The sequence below is a fragment of the Cyrtonyx montezumae genome, unplaced genomic scaffold, assembly GCF_038088225.1.
Source record: "Cyrtonyx montezumae isolate F1298 unplaced genomic scaffold, pur_monq_1.0 scaffold_8, whole genome shotgun sequence".
Taxonomy (NCBI): Eukaryota; Metazoa; Chordata; class Aves; order Galliformes; family Odontophoridae; genus Cyrtonyx; species Cyrtonyx montezumae.
In genome coordinates, this window is record NW_027072089.1 from 80330861 (window position 1) to 80351724 (window position 20864).

At 39.9% G+C, this 20864-nt stretch overlaps 1 protein-coding gene across 4 annotated transcripts in view; it reads left to right on the plus strand.

Annotated features, from left to right (window-relative positions):
• DSP (desmoplakin) overlaps positions 1–20249 on the plus strand; it is a 36694-nt gene extending 16445 nt beyond the window's left edge. For 2 of the 4 annotated variants that reach the window (XM_065753405.1, XM_065753406.1), the window contains exons 9-24: positions 564–659; positions 1201–1326; positions 2182–2334; positions 3479–3633; positions 4144–4270; positions 4790–4994; positions 5500–5717; positions 6340–6506; positions 6814–6952; positions 8229–8422; positions 9244–9406; positions 9992–10075; positions 10923–11030; positions 11662–11760; positions 12601–14892; positions 16315–20249. In XM_065753405.1, the coding sequence (XP_065609477.1) occupies positions 564–659; positions 1201–1326; positions 2182–2334; positions 3479–3633; positions 4144–4270; positions 4790–4994; positions 5500–5717; positions 6340–6506; positions 6814–6952; positions 8229–8422; positions 9244–9406; positions 9992–10075; positions 10923–11030; positions 11662–11760; positions 12601–14892; positions 16315–19509 (7521 nt within the window). In that variant the 3' untranslated portion in view covers positions 19510–20249. The remainder of the gene's footprint in view (positions 1–563; positions 660–1200; positions 1327–2181; positions 2335–3478; positions 3634–4143; positions 4271–4789; positions 4995–5499; positions 5718–6339; positions 6507–6813; positions 6953–8228; positions 8423–9243; positions 9407–9991; positions 10076–10922; positions 11031–11661; positions 11761–12600; positions 14893–16314) is intronic. The other 2 variants (XM_065753407.1, XM_065753408.1) reach the window with 2 other exon arrangements.
• Positions 20250–20864: the final 615 nt, after the last annotated feature.

The following is a 20864-nucleotide window of genomic DNA, read 5'->3' on the forward strand; positions in this document are numbered from 1 at the left end:
GTTCTTTCTCCTTTTCAATGCATTTAGTTTGCTTAGAATTATCACTCATAATTCACTCTGTGGTCATTTTCTGCCTTAAAGGAAAAAATCTCATGAGCTTCAGCAGTGAAATAAAGGTAGTCTGTAACTTTCCAGATGACTTACATGAAGGGTATGTGAGAAATCTTGCTGTAACAGTCGCCATCATGAAGAATTGTTTGACAGTCCTCCTTGGAAGGAGAACATGACAGTTTGCCATTAAATTGTTTCATGTGCACTACTGTTTTTGTATTTCATCCCTTTGTTCACGTGCTTCAGGCTTTATGCCAATCGAACAAAATTCAAGTCAGGAAAAAACTTAACTCTTTATAACCCACAAACAGGTATGTAACTCCCTTCAGTTAGGTAGATGCTTAGAAGTAGGGGAACTATTTGCAAGGGTTACATTATTCTGTTGTACACTAGTTTGCTCTAGAAGATATTTAATGTGCATTTATTTGGATAAAAATTAATTTGCTTGAGTCTAGATATGGAAGAGAGATCTATGTTGTGGTTTGAGTTCTGCATATTATTTGTTTTCTTAGGCCTACATGGATACACTACAAACTCAATGGAGCTGGATTCTTCAGATCACCAAGTGCATTGATGTTCATCTGAAAGAGAATGCAGCTTACTTTCAGGTGAGTAGTGATGTGGAGAATTCACACTTTTCTATTATGTAAGTACTAGACAAGTATTCATTCATAAATGATCACTTTAAACTTCAATTTCCAGCATTGAAACACTTAAAACATATACACTTAAAAAAGAACTGGCATGTTTCTGAAAGCACACTATTAGCTAGCAATATAGAGTAACATAAAATTGTGTTTACACTTCTCCATATGTAAGAATTTCGAGGGCTCTCAACATGTTTGCTCATGTTTGCGCTTCAAGAAAATAGTTTACAAATTGTGAATATGATTAATAGTTCATGGGAGATCTGTTCTGTCCTTCAAAAGTTTTGTCAAAAGTGTGAATCCCACCACAGGTATTTTTTCTGTACCAAAATCTTCTTGAATCCACATGCAATTAGATGCAACACAATGTTATCCTATGTTTGTAAATGCTACAGTTCTGCTGGATATGAACTGGGATTTCTCATGAAAAGAATCTATTAATTTATAGTGGACATTTCTGTGAGAGGTGTGTACAACTGAAATCACAACTTTTTTCCTGTAGTTCTTTGAAGAGGCTCAAGCCACAGAGAGCTATCTGAAGAACTTACAGGACTCCATCAGAAAGAAGTTCATATGTGATAAGAGCATGTCACTTCAGAGCCTGCTGGAACAAATCAAAGAGCTGGAGGTATTGTTCCACTCTACTCAAAGACCATGTTCTACCTTGCATGGATAACAGTTGCCCTCTTCAGATACCAATTATACTGGAATGGTGATAAACAGTACTGAGTGAAACTGAAGCATTAATGATGTATTCATCTCCTTTTCTTGGGGTAGCCTACAAATGGATCAGTGTTATTTTAATTTGTGTGGTATTAATTGGGAGCTCTGCTGATTTATTTTCAAATCTTGAAATGAGCCTAACAAGCTTCTAAGTTTCTGACTTGCCAAAAAGTTTAAAACAAACAAACAAAAAAAAACCACTTTGATTCATTAGTGGTAGAATAGATTTTACATCAAAGGAAAAGTACATTTAATGAATGACTCATTGTGTCGTTTTATGTCACTGTGATTCTGTTATTTTTGTTTATTTTGTTTATTTGTTTGTTTTTTAGCAATTCACTCATCATGAGTTAGCTCCTACAGTTCCATACTCAGTATTTGAGGAAAAATGATTGGTGATATAGAATGGCAATTGATGAAGTCATAGTTGAGAGTATAGTTGCTCTTTTTTGTTTTTTAAAGACATTCGTGATGTATTCGTTCTTTATATTTATTCCTGTTACACCTCACTTTAACCACGATGTGGTTCTTTATGAAAAACAACAGCTTGCACAAGTTACATAAATAATTAATTTTTTAATAAGAAAATTTAATTAGATTTAATTAATAAGAAAAATTAATTTCTCTTCTCTTTCTTTAAGTTACAGTTTTACATTTTAGGCTAAAGACTCATCCCACTGTAGATAAGGAATTTTTGCCTACAGTGAGCTCCAGATGTATGCCACTTAATAAACTAGATGTGATTTCTTGATCTTTGCAGAATGAACGAGAGAGAATCCTTGAATACAAGAGGCAAGTGCAGAGTTTGGTGAATAAATCCAAGAAGATAGTGCAGCTGAAGCCACGTAACCCAGATTACCGGAGCAACAAACCCATTATCCTCAAGGCTCTGTGTGACTACAAACAGGATCTGGTAACGTCTCCTTTTTTTTTTTTTTTTGGCTGAAATGGACATAATGTAAACAAGAATATGGCAAATGATTTTGCAGACAGACTATTGAGCTGATAGGTGTAACATTTTTGCAAGCAGGAGTATGAAGTTAATGGTAGCCATTTCTTCCTCTTCAGTACCGAATACGCTCAAGTTTTTTCTATATTGTATCTAAACAGCATGCTTATGTGTATTTTCTCCTTACTTTCTCTTTTTCTGCTTTTTTTCTTACTGGTTCCCAGTTACCTAGTTTTCCTGTGTTTTATCTGTAAAGCTTGTTTTACCTGATTAGCTAGACTGCACTCCTATAGTGATCACTAATTGACCATTGTGATGTATGTTTACAATCTGGGGTTTCTGCTATCCACTCTCTGTGATGTTCCATACCACATTTTATTCTGGAATCACAGAATTTCGGCTCACACAGAGGTAACTATTTGCTGCCACTGTAAGCAAAATTATACAAATCTAGGCAGTTTGGCAATTGGCCTCACAGTGAAACAAGCAAAAATCTGTTCAGGTGAAGATAAGGCCGGTCTAATTCAAAGACTCTGTGTGATCAGGTCAATGTAAAGCCTGTGGCCTTTTGCTAGTGGTGTCCAAAAAATGATAGAGGGACACCAGTCATGATAAATGATAGAAGAGCTTTCCACTCTTGAGTGTGTGTGGATTGTAAGCTGCACCATCCAGACCTGTGGCCTCAGGATGTCAGAATATCTGGCAGGCATTGCTGGTGGATCTAGCTCTGTGGCACTTGCTCCCAGTCACTTCTCTAGTATGGTTTGCAGCACTAAGCATCCATTTGCTTCCAGCTTGCTGTGGGGTGGCTCACAGCCATAAATGATTGCATAGTTTACAGTACCCATGTGCCCACGCTCTGTCTTTGATGTATGTCATGGCAAGCTCCAGATCTGATGATCAGCTGGACTGGCAGATGCTTTAAGCGTTCTGTGGCTCCCAGCTGGTTTAACAGAGTTAATATCAAGCCAGGATGTATACATGCACACAGCAGCTGTGAAACACTCCTGGTTCTGTGATCTAGGTGCATCATCTTTGTCTGTCTCTCCTAGAAACCCCATCTTGCTTAACTAAAAAAAAAAAGAATATTGTTTTGCATTCCTTACAGAAAACAGTGCGCAAAGGAGATGAATGCATCCTGAAGGACAACAACGAGCGCAGCAAGTGGTTGGTGACTGGCCCTGGAGGAGTGGATATGTTGGTGCCATCTGTTAGTCTGATCATCCCACCCCCAAATCCATTAGCAGTGGATCTTGCTACCAAGTGAGTTGCCAAGTTGAATTTGCTTATAGACATGAGATGGCTTCAGTGGAGCCAGCTTGGGCATTGCTGCGCTCCTGTCACAGACATATCCTGGTTGTTAAAAGGGTGTGTTCCGTCTGAAAGCCTGGTTTGTTTTATGGTTAATAATTTTTTTATGCCTTTGGTAGTTAGAATTTTGTGCGTGGTATTACTTCAGCCTCTCCTATGAGAAGAAAAAAGTCTGATCTTGCTCTATTCTTTTTGCCACTGTGAGAAAAAAATGGTTAGCAGTGCTACCTGTACTCTTAAGCAAATCACTGAAGGAAGTTGAGAATTCCAGCTGTGTATCCATTGGTGTACTAATCATTAATCTGAAAGTTACAGATAAATCCTTTTCCAGATATTTTTTTTTCCTTAGTAATGAACAAGCATTAAAACACTTACCATCCAGTGGCTGTTTCCTGTGATATTTTTTAGCTATGCTACTAAGATGTACAAGTTTTGACCATGAGATTTCTTCTTCTGTCTCAGAATTGAGCAATACTATGAAGCTATTCTGGCTTTGTGGAACCAGCTGTATATCAACATGAAGAGCTTGGTATCTTGGCATTATTGCATGATTGACATTGAGAAAATCAGAGCAATGACTATTGCCAAGGTAAGACTCTAGTGGGGCTTGACTGTAGACTGGGGACATTCATGACCTGTGCATTGCTGCTCTAAACAGTGCTTGCAGTGTCCTGTTCAGCTGCGTGTTCTGTGAAATTGTGGGCCTTCCTTTTGCTGGGTTACACAGGAGGTTATATACAGAAACTGGCATTTTATTTAAGAAGAAAAATGCTTTCCCATTCAAATATGATATAGTTAAATATGAAGGTTAGCTAAAGGAACTTAGTATACACATGCACGACCAGTTCCCACTATGCAACAGCATGGATAGACATACTAAAAGACAGAGTTGCAAACTGTTCTTAAGTTATGGAATGTTTATTACAAGAATGGATAGCTGAAGTGTTACTTTGTGCATCATACTTTTAGGGGCAACCTGTGTCGGTTTTAGTCTAAAATGAGATTCCTCTGTTCTTCAGTAGATGAATTAGTGTTCCTTAATGAGTCATTAGTCATATACCCTCTCAAATTGTTGCCTTTCTCAAAACTGTCTTCTTTATTATTTCAGCTGAAAACAATGCGTAAGGAAGATTACCAAAAAATAATAACTGATTTGGAGATCCATTATCAAGAATTCCTCAGGAACAGCCAAGGCTCAGAGATGTTTGGTGATGAAGACAAAAGAAAGATCCAGACTCAGTTCACTGATGCTCAGAAGCACTACCAAACCTTAATAATACAACTGCCCAATCAACCACGGCAGCCACAAACAGGTTTGTAGTTGTGTTTTCTTGTAGAGATTGTACTGCTTGGGTTTCCTCATTTGAGGTGTTAGAGAGGGCTTCATTTCCCTTTCATGTGAAAGTGGTCTCATAAGCATATGCAGAGACATGTAAAAGAACTGTAACTGCTGTCTCCAAGGATAAGAAAACTTGCCATGCCCAGGAAACAGTGTATTTTGTTCTTACTTCTATTGCTGTGAATCTGGGAATAGTTCTCTGAAGCTCATGGAACTTGTTGAGAAGATGAGAGGGATCTAATCCATCAATTTTCAGTTGTTAGGAAGCAAAACCTCACTGTTGCACTTGAGGAAGCAAGTTTATCTTTTTGTAAAGGGTGCATTTCATTGCTTCAGACACTGCCTAATAGCCCAGATGTACCAGTTCTCTGTTCTACAATTCAAATCAGTACTTAGGTCACTTCAACACCGCATCAGCTTTCTGTATGTAGGAATTCAGTTCTCTGGCAGTTGACGTATACCTCCAACTCACTTTACAGTGATTCCAACTGAGAGCTGTCCTGTGGGTTCCACAAACACCATTATAGTTAATGAAAGAAACCGAGAACATGATAAACAGGAGGCTTGGCTGCTGATAGAACTTCAGAAGCTTCGGCGTCAGATTGAAGCTTCTGAGATTCGGATGGTTCAAAGAGCTCCACTTGGAGTGGATCAAGGGGCTCTGCATGACTTTTCCGTCAGAATACAGGATTTAGAGGTAACTGTATGAAAAGTTGATTCTTGGAGTTTAGAAGAGGAATTCTTTCAGGCTAGGATTACAAAATCCTGATGTCAACTAGGCGTGATCTCATGTTAAGTGTCATCTAAGTTAAAGCACTGTTAACATTCTTTTGTACAAACTCCACTTTCCCATGTACCTTTTATGTGCTGTCTATACATACATGAGACTTGCAGACTTCATCCTCCTCCCAGCTCTTCAGATTTGAAGGAGACTGGAGAGAGAGAAGTTTAGTAAGAAAAAGGAATAGATTTAATTTGAGAAAGTCTGCAGGGGCAGTGAGGTTACTAGAAGGCCCTTGGCATGACCACTGGGGGAAGCAGGCAAATGGCAATAAGGCGTTCCTTGAAATGCTTTCTACAAAGCAGAGTTCCAGACTGCAAGAGGTACTTAAAAGGAGATATTACCTGTTGTGGACTGTACAAAACAGAGACCACATAATGTTACTTAATTTCAAGGAAGCAAGCTGAGGCACTGCTTTGTTCCTCACTCAAGCTAGTTAGGTAAGATGAGACTATTTTGATAAGGAAATCAACCTCAGATATGCTATAGAGTGATAATTCAACAAAAATGCCTAAACGAGGCATTTTTTTCTCCTTAGAGCGTGCAGAACGACTCTCAAATAATGGCTGAAACCCTCAATAAGCATAAGGACTTGCTGCCCAACTTCAGAGGCTGTGAAAAGTATGTGTACTTGCAATCAGAGATAAATGCCCTGTTTCAAAAACTGGAAAATATTAATGGTGTTTCTGCTGGCTACTTAGACAGGTAAGAAAATTGAGGCTGTAGTAATAAATCATTCACTGTCTTCCATAATTCTTCCATAATTTCATAGTCTAGAAATCTGCCTTTTTATTATCAGTAACATGAAATTACACCTTCTTTCCTGCATGTAGGTAGAAACACTCAAAGTTTCTTCACTTTTCTGAAAGTCTAAAGAAAAATTACACTTGTGGGTATTACTGAATTTTCTTTTTCTTATTGGACATTCTCTTAATCTGTAATTAATTAGAATTATCATATTTTCTGCCTCAGTCCGTAACTGATTTGTCTTGTTCTGTGTTATTTACTTTAGCTTGAATGTTCTGAGGAGTCTGCTCCAGCTTATTCTACAGACCGAAGATGTAATCAGAGTTTTTGAAGTCAGACTCTCTGAAGAGGAAACTGTTCCTTTGGATCTTGATAAAGTGGAAGCTTATCGGGCTTGTCTAAAGGTGAGAGGCTGAGTCCCAAGGACACAGCAAGACAGAGGTAGTTGCTGTCATCACTAGTCTATTGAGCCAGGTATAAGCTTTCTGAAACTGCAGAAGATGGAAAAGCTGATCCTGTCGTATTTTGGCATAGCTATACAATACTTTTTCAGGCTATTGGAAGGAATATACATCTTCCATCCCTGGCTGTTGCTTCCCACACAGAAAAGCCAGGGGCATGGGAGATCTCTATAAACAGTTTCTGAACAAGACTACCCGTGTTTACTCATGTCAGTTACTGCTTTCAAATCTAGCTTCCTCCTTTGTTTCTTGCAGAAAACCTTGTTGGTTACTCTTGTTGTGATCTAGTTGTAACAAGTGAATTAGAGCATTAGCGTGTGTCCTGTTTTCTCTGTCAAGTGCATTTCAAATCTCACGGTGAGAACTTCATTCTGGCACTGAGCTGATCCTTTTGTGCACTGAGTGTCTTTGGTAGTATAGTCACTCCTTTCTTTCCTCTTCTTGGGTGTAGTAGGGCAAAGGCACAAGGTGGTAGAAATGGAACACAACTGGGTTGCTCTTTTACCACGTTACTTGAGAGCTGCAGTTTCAGTTGCTGGTAGATGTATTTAATTGTAAATGTATTAATGTATATGTAAATGTAAATTTGTAGATGTAAATTTGAATTGCACACAAAAAAAATGCTTGAACAGATTATCAAAGGGTGCCCCCATCCCCATAACTGGGCAACACAAGAGAGACCTGTCTGCACTGTATATGCCATTCGGTGTTACCCCACAGTCTGTGAGTATTTGCACACACACGCTAATCTGTGTGTGTGTGTAAAGCAACACCTTTGTATAAGACATCTAGGAAAATACAAACAGGAAAGAAGAAAAAAAAAGCACAAATAACCAGTGCATATCTTACTCAACATTTAGAAACTATGGAAGTCCCAGGGCTTGGTCCTATAATGAGGATTTTCTTCTTTTATTTTTATTTTTGTTGTCTTCCCCTCCTGGGACTGCTCAACATAGCTCTCAGAAATGGAAATGGTGGCTACAGAGTATGACATCAGAGGGCTGTGGCTCAGTAAACTATTTAAGAATAGGTCTAACTTCAAAAATGTTTTAAGGTAAATTTCTGTTTAGCGAAGAAAATGTTTTACTTCAAATATATTAACTCCAGTTAGAAAAAGAATATTTAGATCCCAATACATTGTAAATGCTGTTGATGGTTAAGATTGAGTGTCCTCCAAAGAACAAAATGTATGATACCTTTCTTTTTTTTTCCTCTCTAGAAAATGAAAAGTGATTTGAACATGAAGAAGTCACTGTTGAGTACCCTTGAAAATGAGCTACAGAAAATGCTTCAGATTCACTCACAGTCATGCCAGTCATATACCCTGTATGATATGGACGTTGGAAAGTTCACTGACAAAGTTACCCAATTAATAGACCGTTGGCAGAGAGCTGAAAAGCAGATAGATAACAGGTTTGCTTGAATTTCCTACTAGCTTCTTCCTTATGGCTATTGCTACTGAGATCTTCTTAACAATAAGTCTAAAAGAATTTATGTCCTTTGGAAGTAAAGACACTGCACAAATGTTTACTGTAGGGCAGAAAGACTGTATTAAACAGTAAACAGAAACAGTGAATAAGTTGAGTATACTTCAAAATTGTGTAAGACCAAGCAAGAAAATGTAGTTTTTCATGTTACTGTGTAACCTATGTGCTGCAGAGTTAGCCAGTGTTTGCCCCTCAAATGAAGCAACTATGCTTATTCGTGAGTATTCTTTAGACAATGGATTAAAAAGCAATCAACCACAAAAACCACCACAAAACCTAAGATTAAGAACTAAGAGGAAAAAAAAAATCTAAAACTTCATTGAACAGAAGACATGTTCTACCATTTTTTTCTTCAGGCCAGATCGAGTTCTAATGAGCAAAGTTGACTAGTTGCTGTTTTTTTGGTGAAAATTGGCAATGAGTGTACTGAGGTCAGTGCAGTGTCACAGCACTGCAATTCATCTTCCACTTAACTGTCAGGGGGTGTCAACCTAGTGTAATGTCACTATCACTCAAAAGTCAGGGACCACAACCTCTTACTGGGTAACTATAGCAAGTACGATAGTCTTTACTGGAAATTTTTGTTCAGCATTTCCTTTTAGAGCTGTACGTTGCTTTTCTCGGTTTATTACAATATTTATCAAGGTGTCTTATTTCTGCAAAATGTTTAAAGAAAGAAAAAGTACATGTACTTCCATTTTGACAGTATTTCCTGGTTTATTGTTTGGTTTTTTGTTTTTTCTTTAGGTCATGGGATTTAGAAAGACAGATCAAGCAGCTGAAAACATACCGGGATCTATATCAGGCTCTGTGCAAGTGGATCTGTGATGCCAAGCGCAGGCAGGATTCTATCGAGTCCACGAAGCTGTGTGATTCCAACACTATTATGAGATATATACATGATCAGAAGGTATGCAACACCTGGCTGAGCTGTCTTCAGTTAATTGGATGTTAAATTGCCTTGCTAGTCAGGAAATACCACTATCAATGCAGTCTGCAATGCAGTGGGCTGTTTTGAATTAGAAAATATACAAGCTACCAGAAACCACCACATATGTAGAAGTTAAGAGAGAGGAAACATTATTACCCTCATTACTTTCTGTCAGTACTGCTGTGGATTATGAAAAGACTATGCTTGGCTCCTTCACAATGACTGACGCTTTGGCACAGCAGCTTTGAATTAAGTCAAAGAACTATAAGATGTTGCAACTTATGGGACAGATTATAGCACAAAAACAAATTTGAAAATGGGGCAAATTTATGTAAGCTGAAGTCAAGCATCTGTCCATTCCCAGCTCAGAAGGTTCTTGAGTTGCTATGTGTTCCTTTTGGAGAACAGCATTCTCCTATACAGTGTGTCTGCCTCTGTGGAAATGGCTACATTTGGTTTCAGTCTAAGCCTCTGTTTTCATACTACAGCAGGCATCTTGTGGTGAATGCAATGTGTACTGGCAAATCTGAGGGACTGCTTCACAACTCACTTTTTTCTTGACAGAACTTGCACAGTGAAATCTGTGGGAAGCGAGACAAAGTTGAAGAGCTTCTCAAGCATGCAGATCAGTGCTCAGCTGCAATTAAGGTACTTGAATTTCAGTATTTTTACAGGTTGTGGTTTTCAGGGTTAGGTACATCCCATTGTCTTTGCTCTGCTGATAGGCAGTATGTCTGCTCTCTGGGTTGTGTGTATGCTTGGAAGAAGAAATTGCTGGGGTAAAATACTTGTGTATACAAAACATAACAAAAGCAAGCTGTACTTGCCTCCTGAAGATGGCGGGGTGATGTGGGAGAGACCAATGAATGCTTCTCTTCAGGAGAATTAAAGCCTCCTTCTAGCCACACCTGCCTTTCCAGTTCACATGTTAAAAATAAGAATAGAAAACAGATGGGTTTCTTAGAAATATGATCTGAATAGGATCTGGTCTAGAAGTTTAGACAAATGCAGATTAGCAGGATTAGCAGTTCTGTGGTCTTTGCATTTCTGTGTCACCTTTATATCTATGCTTTCTCCAGTTAAGCCTTACTTTCTGTCACAAAGATCTTGCTACACATGCTGTAGCAAGAGTGACATGGAAGAGACTGAAGTCAGTTGTCTCTAAAGTTTTCACCGATAATGAAAGGATGGTCTTCAACTGACAGAAAGAAACCATCTTTCTGGTTTTCCAAAGTTTATTTGTTCTATTTTCTCTTTTATCGTTCTCTTCCATGAGTCTTCACAGTGTTATTTGAACTAATGAGCCTCAGTTTGTGAGTGAAGGTCATTTGTACATGGCCAGAGATAAACAAGGGAGAATATAGCTATTTAAGCAAACAAACAAAAAAATAATAATGCAAAACCAAGCCTTTATTTGCATGTTGAGAAATTTAGATACAGGGAGAGTTACTGGGCAGTTGCTATTTGGGTCTTACCTTATGCTGCTGTTTTACAGGATTATGAGCTTCAGGTTGCTTCCTACAGTTCTGGATTAGAAACATTGCTCAACATACCTATCAAGAAGTGTGTGGTTCAGTCTCCTGCAGTGCTGATTCTGCAAGAGGTATCTTTCTCCCCTCCCTCATCAGTCTTTTGAATACATTTATTCATCTGTGTGAGCCATTGTGAGTCATATCCAGCTGTATACTAATAATTAGTACTGTTATTCATAATGATTACTAAGCACATATGCAAAAGTAATTAGCGCAGAATAGTTGCTGCACTGCAAAATTATACTTTGTCTCATTTAGACAGTAGATTAACCCTCAGGAATGTACCTCATTCCTATCCAATGTCCATTATATACATATTGTGGGAAAGTAAGATCTGTGTCCTAAGTGGTTCAGTTGCTTTCTAACTGAGAATTAGCCCTTATTAGCAAAGCTTAACTTGAGCTACTTGCGACTGTCAGGCAAGAATAGCATGAAGAACCAGATGAAGGCTTGGATTTAATACTACACGAGCATGGGGGGTAAATAGTACTGAAAGAGGTGTGGGTCTGTCAGAAGGGAGAATTTATATACTTGGGGTCCCTAGGAAGTCATACAGATTTGTGAGGAGGAAACTTTGCTACTCAGTTGTCAAATGACTTGTTTTCTTAAGTAGACTGGAGTTCTTAAATAGTGTGAGAACTAGCTATGTTCATATCTAACTCTCTAGTGTAAGCTACTAATGATTCCCTTTTTCTTGTCAAGGCTAACGAGGCTCAGGCTCGCTATATAGAACTTCTTACAAGATCTGGAGATTATTACAAATTCTTAAGTGAAATGTTAAAGAGCATGGAGGACCTGAAGGTAATCTGCTTCTTTTATTTCCTTTCCCTTCTGTTTTTGTCACAGGGTAGCACTATCACTGATCAAAGACTTTATACTTTAGTACAGCGCTAAACAATCCATGAAGCTAAGTGCTGAACTTTATCACTGAGCTGGAAACTCCTCGCATGAAGGAGGCATGTGAGCAGTGTCATGCAACTTTTTTTCAGAGTACAGAGTACAGTTGCAGAGCGACTGCCAAGGTCTTGTGTGAGGTGGAGAATATTACCCTTTGTGGTAAATAAGAGGGGCTTGAGAAAGCATGCAGTAGTCTCTTCTCCCCCTTCAGAGTGACCTCAATACGAATATAGTTGTCTCCATGCTGAAAACTTATTGTTAAAAGGACACATCTCATTGATGTCTGTTGTTTCAAATGGAGTAATGGCTGCATGGATTCCATTCAGGACCATTTGAGATGTCATACATGAAGGATGAAAATCGGCTGTTTGAAAATTAAATAGGTTCTAAATGAGGCTGTTTAGTATTTTGCTGGTGAACTCTTGGTACACCAGATTTTACCATCTATCTTGCATCTCCCTTCTCCATTAAGTACCGTTTCCCTCTGAAAGTCATCACGTTGGTTTCTGAATGAAGTCTGAATTTGAATTAATAAGAGATTTGCCAGAATTAGCCTTGACGACTCTAAATTAAAAAAGGATTTTGAGCTGTCTCCAAAGCAAATAAAATATACATCTTGTAAGCTGTCTGATTTGCAAACGTATACTGTATATTGTGCTGTTCCTGCTACTTTTGAAGCAGTTATCACAAGTAAGCATTTTTTTTCTTTTTTTTCCCCCCCTTTCTTTTGTTACCATTTTGTAGATGAAAGCCACCAAAATTGAACTCCTGGAAGAGGAACTCAGGCTTGCCAGGGATTCAAATTCAGAGACAAACAACAAGCATAAATTCCTGGAACAAAATCTGCAGAAGTACCAGATGGACATTTCTCAGCTCAAAGCAAAGCTGATGAGTTTGGAGGAGATGAAAAGACAGGCTGAAATGGATGGAAATTCTGCTAAGCAAAACCTGGACAAATGCTATGCCCAAATAAAGGATCTAAATGACAGAATAACCAGGTTGACTTACGAGACTGAAGATGAGAAAAGGAAAAGGAAGTTGCTGGAGGACAGATATGAGCAACAAAAGAATGACTATGACCAGCTGCAGAAAACAAGACAAAACGAGAAAGACAGCCTTGGCTGGCAAAAGTTAGAATCTGAGAAGGTCATCAAGGAGAAGGAGTACGAGATAGAAAGATTAAGGGTTCTTCTGCAGGATGAAGGCACACGGAAGAGGGAGTATGAAAATGAGCTGGCTAAGGTAAGAAACCAGTTTAGCGAGGAGATGAGTAATTTAAAGAACAAGTATGAAACAGAAATTAATATTAAGAAGACCACAATCCAGCAGATAGCTGCACAGAAAGATGATGATGCGAAAGGTCTCAGAGCCCAGGTTGACAGACTGTCAAGAGAAAACAGAGACCTTAAGGATGAGATTGTGAGGCTGAATGATGCCATTCTGCAAACCACAGATCAACGGAGGAGGGCAGAGGAAGATGCTCTTCAGCAGAAGGCTTGCAGTTCTGAGGTGTCACAGCAGAAGCACCAGTTGGAGCTGGAGCTGAAACAGATCATTCAGCTTCGTGGTGAAGACAACTCAAGATACAAGCAGGCTCTTGAAGAGGCTGCCGCTACTATTCAGGATAAAACTAAGGAGCTGGAAAGGCTAAAGCTTCAGCTTCAGGAAGAAGCTAAAAGCCGATGGGAACTTGAAAATGAGTTGGCTAAGGTAAGGAACAGTTATGATGAGGAAATTATTAGCTTAAAGAACAAATATGAAACTGAGATTAATATCACAAAGACCACAATTCACCAGGTCACTATGCAAAAGGAAGAGGATACCAATAATTATAGAACGCAGCTTGATAATGCTGTGAGAGAAAATAGGAATTTGTGTGAGGAAATTAGGAGGCTGAAGAATACAATAACTCAAACAACAGATAATCTACGGAAAATAGAGGAGACTGCTCAGCAGCAGAAGGCAGCTGGCTCAGAGCTTTCTCAGAAGAAACAGCAACTGGAGATTGAACTAAAACAAGTTATTCAGAGGCACTCTGATGAAAGCATGCGGTACAAACAGTCTCTTGATGATGCTTCTAAGACCATTAAAGAGAGAAACAAAGAGATTGAAAGGCTGAGAAAGTTGTTGGATGTAGAGACAAGTCAAAGAAAAGAACTAGAGGATGAGAACAATCAGTTAAAAAGAGTTCAGTTTGACCTTCAGAAAGCAAATACCAGTGCTACTGAGACAATTAACAAGCTGAGGATCCAGGAGCAGGATCTGGCCAGACTGAAAATTGACTATGAAAGAGTTTTACAAGAGAAAAAAGGCAGGGATCAAGAAAGTGGAAAGTTACAAAGCACTATAAAAGACTTGCAGATCCAGAAACATAAGATGGAGGAGGAACTTTGCAGACAGAATAAGAATGTAATGGAGGAGACAGCCAGGAGGAAGAAACTGGAAGAGGAAGTAGAAGGCATGAGGAGATCTCTGAGAGAGCAATCAGTTAAAATAACTAATCTCACACAGCAGATAGAGGAAGTGTCTATTGTAAAGAAGAGAAATGAAGATGACCTTAGACACCAAAGAGAAGTATTAGATGGTCATGTGAGAGAGAAACAAAGGTACATGGAGGAGATAAGAAAATACACGTCTGATATTGAGAGTTTACGTCGTCAGTTGGTACAAGAACAGGAGCAATTAAAACAGGCTCACCTGCGAAATGAGCACTTACAGAAAACCTCTGAGGAGAAGAGCAAAAACTTGAATGAGTGCAAAATCGAAATCGAAAGACTTCAGTCTCTCACCGAGAACTTAACCAAGGAACACTTGTTACTGGAGGAAGAGCTGCGAAATGTTAGACTGGAGTATGATGATCTCAGAATGGTCAGAAGTGAAGTTGATGAGAAAAATTCTGCCATAGCTGAACTAAAGAATCAGCTCCAGACAAGCAGCAAGCAAACCCTGGAACTTCAGGGGTTGATTAATGATTTACAGAAAGAAAGGGAAAAATTGAGACAGGAAATTGAAAAATTCCAAAAGCAGGCTCTGGAGGTATTCACACATATTTTGATCCCAGCTTTACTGTTTCTCAGATATATAATTAATCACAGTGTCCATTTGAACCAACTTAATTCACACTTGCTGATTAAGTTTACTGTACTTGTCACTAATATTCCTTTAACAGCCACTCTCCTCGTTATTTTTGAAAGAAAAATGGCAGGATTTGGCCACTTTCTTAGCCCCTTTACTCCCTGAGAACTGAGCTAGGAAACTGTAACTGTCTTTTTCACCAAGCTGAGCCTTGCCCTCAGCACGAAGGAAACTCTGAATATGTACCAGTCATCACCAAACTATCCTAGGGGAAAATAAGAATTCATGGGATACCATCGTGCTTTAGTACACCCTGCTGGCTGTACACTTCCCGGGTCTGTTTTGGTCGGAATGGGTTAAAGCAGTCCTTTGAGGCTGACTTGAGCTGTATCACAAACTAAACAGGCTAAAAGCCCCAGAACCAACAAACCATCGAAGTGCTGTTTAGCTGCATAAAGTGGTGACTAAGAATTAAAAGTGGTGCTGCCAGCTAAGACACCTAAAACCTAAGTTTCACTGACTGCTGGGACTTCTGTTCCTAAGTCACCAAGGGTGACTTGAATTTCACTGTCAGACTGTGTTCCTTAGACTTGAGATGACAGTGTAGATAAGCTAAAGAAAACATATTTTTGCATCTTTGTTCTTCTACCTTTTGAAAATGTTTCTTTTTTCCTGTATTTGCCCTCCATACCTTTTTTCCTCATTCTCATCTATTCTGTCAATTATTCAGTTTTTCTTTATTTTTTAAAACCTTAATACTAATTTTAATAACACTTAGCATTATCTGACATCTATCTGTACATAATGCATGTGTTACAAATATATAACATTTTATTTGGTTTTATATGGACTGCATGTGAATGTGCATGTAGGTGTTTGTATATAAAGGTGTATGTGTATATATATTATCGTATGAAGATAAAAAGTTAAAATGTAAATCAACACAGGTAAAATTGTTTGAAACTAATAGGAAAAAGTGAGTCACATATCTCATTTTTATCCATGTGTGGCCAGTCCTTAGCTGATATGTTAGTAGTGTTATGCCAGGGTACACCTACTGGGGATCAAACTCTTAAAGAATCTTGAGTGCTCTGTGCGTGTACTGTGAGACACATTAAAAAGTATTGAAGAGCTAACTAAATCACTATAAAATTAGGACTGTAGGCAATAGAATGGAGACTCTGGTGATAAAGACACTTCCATTGAAGGGACAGATGTACCTTCACTGGTTTATTTTATTCATGGTCTTGGGTAAGGCACTATGACTGGTATGTTTTCCAGTGGCAGTTTGTTGCAGGTTAAATGGCAGGCTGAAAGACATTGTAAGTAGAAAGCATAATTCTAACTATCTTCTCTTGGTTTATTTCTTCTTTAAAATTTTAGGCATCCAATAGGATTCAAGAATCCAAAAATCAGTATAATCACATTATGCAAGAAAGAGAAACCTTGCTGATAAAAATGAGTGCTTTGGAGCAAGACAAAGCCAGGCTGCAGAGATTAGAAGAGGAGCTGAACCGTTTAAAGGTTAGCCTGGAATCAGAATCTCGTTTGAAACAACGCCTGGAAAGTGAGAAACAGCAAATCCTGAATGACCTCAATCAGTGGAAGAGCCAGCACTCCCGGACAGAGGAATCCATAAGGAAGATCCAGTGTGAGAGAGAGAAGAGTGAGAGGGAGAAGAACTCCTTGAGGAGTGAGATTGAAAGGCTGCAGATGGAGATTAAAAGGATTGAGGAGAGATACCGGTGCAGACTGGAAGAAACTGCTGTCAAAAACCAGTCAGAGTTGGAGTCTGAGCGTCTCAGGCTGCAGAGAGAGATTGAGAAACTTAAACAGCGCCCATATGGGTCCCACAGGTCTACGCAGACTGAAGAAGACTTCTGTATTGATGCCTCCAAGTTGGTGTTCAATGGGCTGCGGAAGAAGATTACAGCAATGCAGCTATATGAGTGCCAGCTTATAGACAAACTCACCCTGGATAAACTGCTGAAGGGCCAGAGGTCAGTGGAAGAAGTCGCTGCTGACATTGAACCATTTCTGAAAGGGGCAGGTGCTATTGCAGGAGTGTCTGTTCTACCCAGACAGAAGTACTCCTTTGTTGAGGCCAAACGGAACCAGCTGCTTACGGCAGAAAATGCAGTCCTGCTCCTGGAAGCCCAGGCAGCAACAGGAGGAGTGATAGACCCACACCGCAATGAGGTGTTAACAGTGGACAGTGCTATTGCCAGAGATCTGATTGACTTCGATGACAGAGAACAAATCTATACAGCAGAAAAGGCTATTACAGGCTTTAAAGATCCTTTCTCAGGCAAAACTGTGCCACTATCTGAAGCCATCAAGAAAAACCTGATTGACAGAGAAATTGGGATCCGTCTGCTTGAAGCTCAGCTGGCTGTGGGAGGGATTGTTGATCCTGTCAACAGTGTTTTCCTACCCAAAGATGTGGCTTTATCCCGTGGATTGATTGACAAAGATCTGTACAGGATTCTAAACAACTGCCAAGGCACCACAAAGAACTTCATTGATCCCAGCACCAAAAAAGCCGTCACTTACATGCAGCTAAAGGAAAAATGCAGGATTGAGCCCCATACTGGCTTGCTTCTGCTCCCAGTGCAGAAGAGGAGTATGTCATTCCAAGGGATCAGGCAGCCTGTCTCAGCAGATGCACTTCTTGAAGCTGGAATTATTAAGGAATCGACAAGGAATGATTTGGAAAGAGGTGCAATTACAGTGGAAGAAGTGAGTGAGAGAATTATTGATTTCCTTCAGGGCTCTAGCTGTATTGCAGGTATCTACAATGAGGCTACTAAAGAGAAACTTGGCATTTATCAGGCTATGAAAATAGGCTTGGTTAGACCAGGGACAGCCCTTGAACTCCTAGAAGCCCAGGCAGCCACAGGGTTCATAGTTGATCCTGTCAGCAATGCGAGGCTGCCTGTTGAGGAAGCTTACAAAAGAGGTCTTGTTGGAATAGAATTTAAAGATAAGCTTCTCTCTGCTGAAAGAGCTGTCACTGGGTACAAAGACCCTGAAACTGGAAACATCATTTCTCTGTTCCAAGCAATGAACAAAGAGCTCATAGAAAGAGGCCATGGCATTCGCTTGCTGGAGGCCCAGATTGCCACTGGTGGAATCATTGACCCCAAAGAAAGCTACCGCTTGCCAGTAGAGACAGCCTACAAGCGTGGCTACTTCAATGAGGAGCTCAACCAGATCCTCAGTGATCCAAGTGATGACACCAAAGGGTTTTTTGATCCCAATACAGAAGAAAACTTGACCTACTTGCAGCTGAAAGAAAGATGCATAAAGGATGATGCAACAGGGCTCTGCCTTCTGCCCCTGAGGGAGAAGAAGAAGGTGGTGCACACCTCGCAGAAGAATACCCTTAGGAAGCGCCGAGTTGTCATTGTGGATCCAGAAACAAACAGGGAAATGTCAGTGCAGGAGGCATACAGCAAAGGCCTCATAGATTTTGACACCTATACAGAACTAGCTGAACAGGAATGTGAGTGGGAAGAAATAACTATTACAGGATCAGATGGTAGCAGTAGAGTAGTCCTTGTTGACAGGAAAACAGGTAGCCAGTATGATATACAAGATGCTATTGATAAAGGTCTGGTGGAGAAGAAGTTCTTTGATCAATACCGTTCTGGCAGCTTAAGCCTGACACAGTTTGCAGACATGATTTCCTGCCGTAATGGCACTGATGAAGTGTTTCGACATGAATCGGTGACTCGGTCTCCCACAGTGCTGAGTGTCAGGAGTTCTTCCTCACTGATAAGGAGCGGTTCATTCTCAGAGACCCCAGATGAGTGCAGTCCCATTGCAGCCATATTTGACACTGAAAACTTGGAGAAAATTTCCATTTCGGAAGCTATACAGCGGGGCATTGTGGATAGCATCACTGGACAACGGTTACTTGAAGCCCAAGCCTGCACAGGGGGCATAATATGCCCTACCACGGGCCAAAGGCTCTCCCTTCAGGATGCTACCAGTCAAGGCATCATTGATCAGGATATGGCCACGCGGCTCAAACCAGCCCAGAAGGCTTTCATAGGATTTGAAGGCATAAAGAGCGGGCGCAAGAGGATGTCAGCAGCAGAAGCAGTCAAGGAAAAATGGTTGCCTTATGAGGCTGGGCAGCGATTCCTTGAATTCCAGTACCTCACCGGGGGCCTTGTGGACCCAGAAGTACGTGGAAGAATAAGTATTGAAGAAGCCATTCGAAATTCATTGATTGATGGTCGTGCTGCCCAGAAATTGCAAGACACCAACAGCTATCCCAAAATTCTGACCTGCCCCAAGACCAAGCTGAAAATATCCTACAAAGATGCAATGAATAGGTCAATGGTGGAAGATATCACTGGTCTTAAACTCTTGGAAGCAGCCTCTGTTTCATCTAAAGGTATTTCCAGTCCCTACAATGTCTCCTCAGCACCTGGCTCTCGCTCTGGTTCTCGCTCTGGTTCACGTTCTGGCTCACGCAGCGGGTCTAGGAGGGGAAGTTTCGATGCATCGGCAACTTCTTCATATTCTTACTCATACTCAACCTTCAGCAGTGGGTCTATTGGGCGCTAGTAAGTGAGGGAATGTGTATGCATTTTAATGTCATCTAGCTTAGTTTATATCCTCTTTCCTACATCAACTGAATAACTGAAAGCAGTATAGTTTGTGGTCCTGTTGTTACTTGCCCAAGCAAAACCACTTTGCTGAAACAAACAAAATAAAGGCATTTCTGAAACAAACTTTAAGTATTTTCTGGGCGTGTTCGATGTCTGAGAAAGCTGTAAAATGCTTGAACACAGATTTGAGGAGTACAGGATAGGGGCACGCAAGAAGTCATATTTGTGAATTTTGATTTTCAGTTGCCATTTTCTTTTAGTGCTGGATTTTTAATGGGTCTCTGTATATTTTAAATACTGTCATTTGCCTTCTCCTATTAACTGTAACTGTCGACTCAAACTGATAGCTGAGGTTTTTTTAAAGTCCTGAAGTATTTTTTTTTTCACATAGTTCTTTTTCAGTTTGCTATTATGAAGAAAAAAAGACACTGTGGACAGAAAATACCTTAAATACTGGTCTAGAATCTGTGCTATAACATGAAAAGCTGTCTTCCAGATGTTCTACTTCTGTATGTTTGTCTGGCCATTTTCTTAAGTATAACTTGGTGGATATAAAGGGATGGTATTAGGCTGGGCTTTTGTTTTACCTATGTGTGTTTTCTACTGTTTTGCTTGACTTCCATGTAACAAAAAATACATATAAACCTAACTGCACCATGTCAGCTATCCTGGGCAATAAAACTTTGCTGTTTTGAACTATTTGTTGTGTGCTTATTGAATTTAGCTATGGCTGTACATCTTTTTTATGAATATGGACTTATGATTCTGTGTCTTCAGAAAGAAAATGAAGATTGCACAAATAATGAAAACTGCTCTAGAAGCAGAAAGCCAGATTATAGGCTTGATAATGATCAGAAGTATATTTCTTGTGCTCCATGATCCAGCCCATTGTCTTTGCAGCTACAAGAGACTGTGAGTCAGATTTTCCCTTGAGCATCATTCAGTTTTGGACAGTGAGCAGAACAAAGTGACTGGACTTAGCCAAATAGTCTAGTGGGATAGGAGGGTCTTTCAGAAACCTGAACAGTCACCTCCTGTGATGTCCAGCCACCTCTGGTGGCCCCTGGAAGCCTAGGCTGAGAAAATGGCAAGCACATATCATTGTTCATGTGATTATTTGCTGTTGCAAGTTCTGCTAGTGGCCAGCTGACTCCTTGTACCTGAGGTCTCTCCTGAGCTCAAAAAGCAGAGCAGGGATAAGCACAGGCCTAGAGGGCACAGGCATGGAGCTGCTTGGTTGCTGTGACTGTTCCTCAGCCACAGCAGAGAATCTCTGTATGTTGAGACTGTCATGTCCTCTCCCATGCACAG